Here is a 9,928-nt window from a genome sequence, read left to right on the forward strand (position 1 = left end):
CTTTGGGGGGTCGAACGGCCATTTCAAGGGGGGGCACATATCCTGCATATCAATATTTGCATTCTGATTCATAACAATAACAAAATTACAGTAGCAATGAAATAATTTTATGGTTGGGGTCACCACAGCATGAACAACTGTGTTAAAAGGACGCAGCATTAAAAAGGTAGAGGCATTTCTTGCACTGCTGAGGGTGGCAGTGGGAGGAGGTATCTGTCCCCACACCACCAACAAAAACATCTCCAGATTGGAGCCTGTCGTATGAGACAGCCTGAATCCATGGTCCTGGGTCCTGGTCTCTCATAATTGGCTTCAGAATAAATGATCTCTTATTCCCAGAGAGGCGAGAAGTGTGTTCACTTCAGCTCTCTCCGTCCCGACTCTGTCTCTTAGAGATTCAGTCTCTGGATCCTTAGCACACAGAATCCTCTGACCTGGCCCTGGTGTTAGTTATGCCCTGGCGTGTTGCCCCTCGTGGCTGGTCGTTATGCCGAGGCGCTGCCCCTCGTGGCTGGTCGCCCCCCACAGCGACCATACCGTCGGAGCAGTGTGCTGATTAAAACAATCATAGCCATGGTTACCTTTTAAAGCTTTATTGGGGGGGGGGGAGAGGGGAGAGAGAGAGAGAGAAGAGAGAGAGAGAGAGAGAGAGAGAGAGAGAGAGAGAGAGAGAGAGAGAGAGAGAGAGAGAGAGACAGAGAGACAGAGAGACAGAGAGACACAAAAGGGGGGGAGGGGGAGAGGGGAGCCGACGGGAGGAAGGAGCAGAGAGGAGAGGGGACAGAGATCCCCCTAGTAAATGTGACCGTGTTGTGAACCCTTCACCTGGTGCCCCTTCTTAAGCGATAGTCTCAAAACTCAGACTTGTAGCAACATGGGGCTCTCACCTATCCAAAAGATCACTGTGTGGATAGCACGCGGAAGGACTGGTAGTTCAGAAGGAGGAAGGAACTGCGATAGCACCCAGGCGGGGCCAACTGTCCCTGAACGGTATTTTTCTTCCTCTCAGCTGCTAAGTTTCTATCTTCCTGTGGCTGGAACAGTGTCTAGGTTCCGAGATGTGTACTGCAGAGACTACAGAGACTGCAGAGGCTTCTGTGGGCATGCTCAGTACCACAGACCGACTGAAGGAGGGTATGTATTTAATGCATATTTGAACCGCACTACGAGAGCGGAGAGGTGCTTCGCCAGGGACGGGACCGGACCGGGGAGGGCAGAGGAGCTGAACCTCAAGCCTGTTACAGTGGTTCGCTGCAGAACCAGAAAATGCAGAGAGGACTTGAGCTAAGAGGTTGTTACATTAGTTATTCCATTGGAGCATATAATACTTAAATAGTTCTCGCACAAGAGAAATGAGCAGTGGATTACCTTACAAAAGCCGGCGCCACGGCTTTTTTTCTTTGTACTTATCTTTCTAGTGCACTGTTTTCCCTGGGCTCTGGTAAAACACACTCCGGTGAATTGAACCAAGTCCCTGTGGAACACGCCTGCTCTACAGGTCTCATAGCAAAGGCAATTCAAACAATAGCTTCGCAAAGTGCATAATGACAGAAGTTGCCTGGGAAGCTGGGGTTTTTGTTTTGCAGATGCACTGTAAAGAAAAAAAGGAATGCAAGGAGGAGGCAGGGGGCGAGACGCTGACCCCACCCAGGACTAAATCCTTTGCATTTTGAACTCATTGTAAATTATGGAGAGAGAATATAATAGGATTTTCTACTTCAATCTTCAGAAAGGAAGCAAGATGGTGTTTTCTTGCATTTTGAAAATGTCTATGTTTCATTATATTTCATTCTTTTTCCTTCTTCCCTGTTGCTTAACCTTATTTTTTTTCATTTAGGGAAAGAATATTGGATTTTGAGAAAACAAGACTGATATTTACCAAAATACAAAATTCATGACAAATGTTAACGCTTATTACTTACACCAAGTATTCTTCTAACTGAAATTATTACTGTTATTATTAATATTAACTATTGATGTTGCTGCTACAGTCTGCTGTTGATGATTGATTCTTTGAGAAAGTCTCATACTATATCCCAAGCTGGCTGATAATTCCTGCTCCCTTTGCCCCAGCAGGGTTGACTTTTGAAACCAGATACTTAGCCAATGGGAACTGCTAATGTGGAGCTCCGGCCCGAAGGGCAGCTGTTGTGTAACTGAAGGCATTTGAAACTCTACTCTGTTGGAACCATAACTGGTTCTGTGAGTGAAGGAACTCTTTTTTCTTTCAAGACAGGGTTTCTCTGTGTAGCCCTGGCTGTTCTGGACCTCACTCTGTAGACCAGGCTGACCTCAAACTCAGAGATCTGCCAGCCTACCTCTGCCTCCTGAGTGCTGGGATTAAAGGCTTGAGCCACCACCACCTGGCTTTTTTTTTTTTTCTTTTAAATAAAGCTAAAAATCAGATCAGCAATATTTCATTTGTTTGTTTTCTGAGAGATCATTTCTAATATTGCTTCCTAATAAAGATGTGAAATTTATGTTCTAACTGTGCTGTGGGAGGCATTTGAATTTAGAAGGAGATACATGTGTATACACTATGAGAAAGGTGGAAGAAAAAAAATTTACCATTTATGTATCAAAATGAAGAAGACAGTATCAGATGTTATACCGCTGTAAATACAGAGGATTCTCAGTAAATCTTGCTGTTAATAACGTATAAGAAAATGTCTGCTATGAAATCCTGTTGGAATTCAGTGGAAGGGAAAAAATTACCTTTTATATATCAAAATGTTCCGTGGCTTTACCTGCGTCCCATCACATGTTGCTCCTTGGGCGTCTCGCTGAAGTCTCTCTGCGCCTTCTTCTTGGCTCGCTCTTTGAATTTCCCGCCTACCTCTAAGCTGCCTTGCCATAGGCCAAATGGCTTTACTTATCAACCAATCAGAGCAACACCTATTCGCAGCATACAGAAAGACATTCCTCCATCAAACCTCATCTCCCCAATATGTCCATCTCAGTTAAATGTCAGGCCCACATGTTTGACTTGTTTCTCAAGTTGTTTTGTTTTGTTTTTTGTCCGTTCTTGTGGTTTATGCATCTATACTTTTGCCAAAACCGTACTTGCCAAAACCGTCTATGTTTCTGTCGCTCTGTGATTAGGTGGTGTCATTTCTGCAAATTTGGCTTTTTTTTTTCTAAACTGCTCAACAAGACTACTTCTTTTGCATTTTCATGCAATTTGAAAGTTATCTTGTCCTGGAAAGAGATGGCACATCCTTAAAAGCATTGGCTGCTCTTACAGAGGACCCAGGTTTAGCTCCTAGTACCTTCACAACTGTCTGTAATTCCAGTTCCAACATCCTTTTCTGGTCTCCTTGTAGATCAAGCATGCACACCATGCTCAGACATGTAACGAGTCTTTCTTCGTTCCTCCAGCTCCCAAATAATGACATAGAGTCTTCTTATTAATTGTGAAAGCTTGGCATTAGCTTAGGCTTGTTTTTAACTAGCTCTTTTTACTTAAGTTTACTCATTTCTATTAATCTATGTTTTGCCTTGTAGCTTTTTACCTTTCCTTCGTTCTGTATGTCCAACTCTCTCAGCGTTTTGTTGGCATCTTGATTTCTTCTTCTCTTTCTTTCTCTCCTCAGAAATCCTACCTATCTCTCCTAAATAGCTATTGGCCATTCAGCTCTTTATTAAACCAACAGAATGTCCCTTAGCAAAGACACCTCTCGGTGTACAAATATTCTGCAACATAGACATATATGCAGACATATGCATAAAGTAAAAATAAGTTTAAAATGAATACAATAAATAAATGCCTTATTTATTTCTTTGAAATGCCCTATATCCATAAATGTGTTGGGAAGAGTTCCTTCAATTTCTAACTTGCTGAGAGCTTTTGTTATTTTGGACTAATAATTTTTTTCCACACAATTTTGACAAACTTGTTAAAATGCTCCCATATTTCACCCATTAATTATGTCAATATGTTCCATTAAATTTATGTGTGTGTTTATTAATTTATTTATTTACTAGGTTCTTTGAAACTGATCCTTATGTAGTCCAGGTTGGCCTCAACCTCCTTATGTAGTCAAGGGTGGCCTTAAACTCCTGACTCTCCAGCTTCTGCCTCTTTAACACTGGAAATGCACAAGTGTACCAACATGTCTGTCTCTTTGACTGGAGCAGGAGATACACAGGCAGTCATGAGCTGCTGCATGTAGGAGCTGGGAGCCAAACTTGGGTCCTCTAGAAGAACAAAAACTGTTCTTAACTTCTCAGCCAGCTCTCCAGTCTCTTGTTGATCCCTCAGTCCTAGCCAGTCTGTTCTTATGGAACTAGAACAATGGGTGGTTTTTGTTGTTGATTCTTTTTTATCCTAATCTTCACTCTTTCTATTTCTTGCTCCTTTATTGGCTTTTAGTTCAATAACTGGAAGGCAACAATTCTGTTTCCCTTTCCTCCAGTCTTCTGTAAGCCAAGGACATCATTTATGAACCAAGACCTCCCACGGAGGGCATTTGCAACAGGGGAGTACAAGCCAGACCTACAGATGATTCTGGGCAAATTTATCTTTTTCCCTAAAAGGTTCTTGAGATTGATACTCTCATACTTATGTTTTCAGGTAAAAACCTCCAAGGAAAATGTCTCAGGATCATCTCCCCAGAGTCCCCTGCTAAGCTCTACTGCTGCTATACAGTGATCGCCTTGCTCACTGCAGCTGTAATTGCACTGTCGGTTGCATTGTCAGGTGAGTGACTCATCTCCAGATTCTGCAGCGTTCTGTCCACATCCACATTGTCACTTAGACTTACTGACTACTGTGAGCCAGGCACTGTGGGGAGGGCTGGGGAGAAAACTCACTGGAAATTCCTGTTCTCTGGGAACTTGGGTCTAGCAGGAAGATGCAGTGAAGGAACAGCACAGGCTGTGGTGTACACTGGAGGCCAGGCTCAGCATCCATGGGAAGATGGCATTCAGCAACCTCTAGACAGATGCAGGAGACATATGTCCACCTGGGGGAACTATTCAAGGTGGAGAACAAGGAGAGCAATACCTAAAGGAGGAACCTTAAGGAAGTATAAGGACAGAGAAGAGTAATATGGCCAGGAAGATACAGCACCTCTCGCCATTACCCATGGTTTTAGTTACCATGTTCAACTGTATTTTGAAAGTATTCAATGAAAGGTTTTTGAAGTGATCAATTAAAGGATTTTAGTACCACACTCTTCAGAATAGTGTTAGATGTCTTGTACTGTCAGCATCTGTGGGGTGGCCTCTTTCCCTCTCAGCCTGTTGGCCATCAGGTTGAGAAGGGAAAGATGGAGAAGAGGTGACAGAAAGTTTTGTATGCAGCCCATGGGCATGGATGAAGGGAGGCCTCCCAGAGACAGACTTGGGGGAATCAGCTCAACTTATTCCAGAGTATAAGGAATATATAGGATTGGGGAGCCTGGGGACAAACCCTAATTTGTGTTAAGTGGCATTCTACTATCACAAGGCTTGGCATGTGGCAGTAGGGTCCTATAGCAGAACTAGCATAAATCTTCTTAGCAGGGATCTGTATCAAGGGTCAAGCTAAAGAGGAATCAGCCATCTGGTTTTAGAGACAGCTTTCAGACAAGGTCAGTCCTCCAGGCCCTGGGACATCCTCCAGACAAGGTCAGGTAGAGAGCAGGAAGTTCTGTTGGAGGGCGAGGGAGTTCTATATTGTTGAGCTTGTAGAGAAAGGTGCTAGGCTATGGCAGACTGTGCTCTCTAACAAGCCAGCAATGTATTCCAAGATATGAACAATCCCTTAGTCAACACATCCACACTGTGTATACAACCTTCCCAATAGTCCTCCTGTTACCTCAATTATCAGTCTGACTGTCAAAGTCGGTGTCCATACAGAGTGCTTGTTGCTCTAGCAACTCCTACTGCAGTGAATAATCATAAAGCACAAAAAAGTGATGATATAGAAATTCACTTCCTGGGAGCTCTATTTTCTGTGAGCACCCAGAGAGATTGGGGCACAGCCCCTAGATGGGATGTTTTTAGATAAAGTACCATCATGTTAAGGAGAGAATTTCCACAGATCAGTTAGGAAAACGACAGTCAAATTCATACCTCACAGCTGAGCTTAGTAGGCTATGCCAATTCTTGTTATAATTCGTTTTATTGTCCAAATTCTAGTAAAGAAAGAACAGGTCTCAATCAAAAATACCTATGCTGTTTGCCCAAGAGATTGGATTGGATTTGGGAGTAAATGTTTTTATTTTTCTGAAAATACAAATAATTGGACATTCAGCCAGACCTTCTGCATGGAACGGGAGGCCCAGCTAGCTCGATTTGACAGCCTGGAGGAGCTGGTAAGAAAGGACCGGGAATTGGTTTGTTGTTTGTTCTGTTGAATGTGTATTGCCTTGAGGTAGAGTGGTTAAAGATGAGGCACGAGGAAAGATCCCACCCCACACAGATGGACACATGGGGAACATGTGAGTGTGTGTCATTTGCTGATGGTGACACTTCTGATTGGAGCCCTGAGACAGACATTCAAGAAACATTCTCTCATGTAGTGCTCATAGTCAATCTGGAATCCCAGATATGCCATTTTACTGAGATACCTGATGGTCTCATGAGCATTTTGCTCCAAGCCACCATATGTTGCATCCTGAAGGTGATAACTGTTAATAACAGCAAGGAGATGCTTAACCAGAAACTACCCCAGCCACGGAGGGATCTGCCATTAAAATCAGTACTTTAACTCAAATGAGGTACTTATGAATTATAGCTGTCAACTGGATCCACTGAGAACTGAGGGCTATTATAGCTCCCAAGTCTGTGTCCCTCAGTTACACCCTTCTGTCATCTAAAGGAAGCCGTAGGGTGGGGACACTCAAGGGTCATCTGAAACAGAGACACACGTATATTCGCTTTGCATGTTTTATGACAGAATTTCCTGATGAGATACAAAGGGACTTTTGACTACTGGATTGGCCTGCGCAGGAACTCACCAGAGCCCCCTTGGAGATGGACAGACAACACTGAATATAACAGCTCGTATGTTTTAAAACCAGTTTTCCTTCTACCGTGTTCATGTGTTGTGTTTGTGTGAGCTGTGGTTATGAAAGATGAAGGCTGTGGCATGTGAAGCCAATGGTACTGCCTCGGAGGTATATTCGGCATCATTTTTAAAACCTTTACTTAGTGTGATTTTATTCAAAATCTTTATCATGATGATGGCATATGAGGTAGCTCTTGTCTGCTCCTTCACCAATTTAAACATTTTTGTTGTTGATAAATGCCCTGTTTGGAATGTAGACAGAATCTCAGATGGTCTATGAGGGCTCTGAAACCTCAGAAATCCACTGCAGAAGTGCTAGCCTGAGGCTCATCAGTCTACTGTGTGCATGGCTACACCAGTTCACAGAAGCAGAGACTCTAAGAACATCGGAAACCTCCTCTGACGTCTTGGTATCAGAGCGCACCCAAGACAGTTCTTGGATGTGAGCATAGCTGTTTTGAACGGAGCCATTATACTGGAATGGTAGATCACAGACCCAGTCTTGCCCATCATTAAAGCCCTTTCAGCAATTTACTAAGAAGTGGGTTTCCCCATATGTAAAATGCTTCAAAACAGAATTGAAAATCATCCTCTGTGAGGCCACCCATGGCTGTAGTTTATTTGAACGTGGCAGCAAGCACCAGTCCAATGCTTTGTACACACAGTTCAGGGTTCAACATGGGCGAATGACAAAGGTGTGGTGTTCGAATCAAACCCTGAGAATGTAAAAGTCACTAGGTGTAAATCTCGTGCAGATGATTCCTCCTGGGCTCTGCCTTCCTTTGATTCATATTACAAGCAGTGGAGACAGGCAAGATTTCATTGCAGGGGGCGAATGCAGTTCTGCGCTCTACAGATTTACTGTTTTGGGTTTAATTTCAGGGTTCCCGTCCGAGGAGTGGAAGAACATGCTTACCTGAACAACAATGGCATCAGCAGTGCCCGGGTCTATGCAGACAGGAGATGGATCTGTAGCAAGCCCAACAGCTATACACTTCAGTGCCGAATCCCTTTTTCTTCTTTCTAGTCTTTCCTAAGAGATGCTTAGTAACCTGGTATCTACAGTTGCTACTCTGTCACCTATTTGCCAACATTGTTATCAAAAGGAACTGTTAATATTTCTCCGCATCACAAATGAAACCCATCTTGGAGAACTGTACACACAGGAGTTTAGAAGAACATAGATGAGTCTAAAATAGGTGTTGACACTCATATCTTAAGCCTAAAGTACAATTAATGTTAGTGAACCCCACTTTTATGATATGAAGTTTTTGTGTAGACCGTCCACCTTTTGAATTTATTTGTTTATTTATTTTAGATATATCATTTTATTTTACTTTTTTTTCATTTTACATATCAACCACAGTTCCCCCTCCCTCCCCTCCTGCTTCCCCTCCACCTCCCCCACGCCACCCCCCATCAGCTCCTTAGAGAAAGTAAGGCATGGAGCATCCACAAGGTCTGGCACATCAAGTTGAGGCAGGGCCAAGCTCCTCCCCTCTGCATCAAGGCTGAATGAGGTATCCCAATCTTAGTGGGTAGGCTCCAAAAAGCCAGTTCATGCATCAGGTATAAACCTTTTCCCACTGACAGGGGCCCACAGACAGAGCCAGCCACACAAATGTCAGGCCACCAAAATGAGTTCCCCAAAGTGCACTTGCCCTTGGAATTTCATAATGAAAAGCATCAGGAAGTGGTGGCATATGCCTTTAGTCCCAGCACTGAGGAAGCAAAGGCAAGTAGATCTCTGTGAGTTCGAGGCCAGCTTGGTCTACAAAGTGAGTTCTAGGACAGCCAAGGCTACACAGAGACACCCTGTTTTGGAAAAAAGAAAAGAAAAGCAGAATGGCCGGCTGGTGTTGTGACACACACCTGTAATCCCAGCTACTTATGGGTTGAAAAAGGAGGGTCACAGATTCACAAGTGAGGACTGAAAGTATGGGAATGCTTTAACAATGATAGGGAAGATGAGAATCCATTTGCAGCATCCCATAATTTGGGGGAGGAGGGGAACAACACACAATACATTCTTTTCAAAATTCATTCCAACATACAGAAGAATTTAAAAAGTATTTAAAACTAATATTTACTTTATACTCTGCAATTTAAAACAATAGAGATATTGTCAAAATGTTTCTCAACTTTAGCTTTCAATTATACAGTTTTAAGTACATCTTGTAAACAAATGCCATTTTTAGTTTCCCCATTTGATTGGATTTACTTCACATCAAATGGCAGTTAGTTAAACTCATCCAGCATTCAATAATTAATCTCTTGATAGTGTGCATATTATTGGGCCCTAAAAACAACATATTCAAAGTCTTTATAGAGTAGCTACACTGTACTGATGAGTCCCAAAAAGGATGAAATACCAGGTTACATAGCATCTCTTGATCTCTTCATCCCTTCCTCTCCCTCTTGTTCTGTTCAAAAAACACTTTTATATCTATTTCTTTCATGTATATTTATTTATATGTGTGTGTGTGTATGTATACATGCACACTGCCAGAGCTGGCAGAGAGTTATAGACTGATGTGAGTGGGCACATAGGTACTGGGAATGAAACCCAGGTCTTCTGCAAAAACAACAAGTGCTCTTAACTGCTGAGCCATCTCTCCAGCCTTCTCTTCTTCCTCCATTTTTTTTTTATTGACGCTTCTTGGTAAGCTTTGCAAATGTAGCATGTATCTCCTAAACTCTTTGTGTAGACCAGTCTTACCTCAAACTCACAGAGATCCGCCTGCCTCTGCCTTTCAAGTGCTGAGATTAAAGGTGTGTGCTACCACTGCCTGGCTAGTTTTTGTAAGTTTTAAAATGCAAATGCTATGCTTTGTACCTGTCCGTCTCTGAACAGAAACTGAGCAGGGGTGGGGATGAAGCGGGGGTGGGGGTGGGGGGTGGGGGTGGTGGTGGGGGTGGGGGTGTATGAAGTAA

General features: G+C 43.1%; 1 protein-coding gene and 1 long non-coding RNA gene across 5 annotated transcripts in view; one reads left to right on the forward strand and one right to left on the reverse strand.

Moving 5' to 3' along the window:
- LOC143272128 (uncharacterized) overlaps positions 1-9,928 on the reverse strand; it is a 50,992-nt gene that overhangs the window by 6,785 nt on the left and 34,279 nt on the right. The window contains exon 1 of one of the 4 annotated variants that reach the window (XR_013049560.1): positions 2,748-2,999. The exons of 1 other annotated variant lie outside the window; for it this stretch is intronic. This is a non-coding gene — a long non-coding RNA (uncharacterized LOC143272128). Of the gene's footprint in view, positions 1-887; positions 1,023-2,715; positions 3,000-9,928 lie in introns of those variants that run through there. 2 more of the 4 variants (XR_013049559.1, XR_013049561.1) reach the window with 2 other exon arrangements.
- LOC102921613 (C-type lectin domain family 2 member D11-like) lies at positions 1,006-9,779 on the forward strand. The gene is made up of 5 exons (XM_006996404.4): positions 1,006-1,134; positions 4,574-4,699; positions 6,124-6,299; positions 6,884-6,990; positions 7,877-9,779. The coding sequence occupies exons 1-5, from the start codon at positions 1,059-1,061 to the stop codon at positions 8,019-8,021; spliced, it is 630 nt and encodes a 209-aa protein (XP_006996466.4). The 5' UTR covers positions 1,006-1,058; the 3' UTR covers positions 8,022-9,779.

The sequence above is a fragment of the Peromyscus maniculatus genome, chromosome 3, assembly GCF_049852395.1.
Source record: "Peromyscus maniculatus bairdii isolate BWxNUB_F1_BW_parent chromosome 3, HU_Pman_BW_mat_3.1, whole genome shotgun sequence".
Lineage (NCBI taxonomy): Eukaryota > Metazoa > Chordata > Mammalia > Rodentia > Cricetidae > Peromyscus > Peromyscus maniculatus.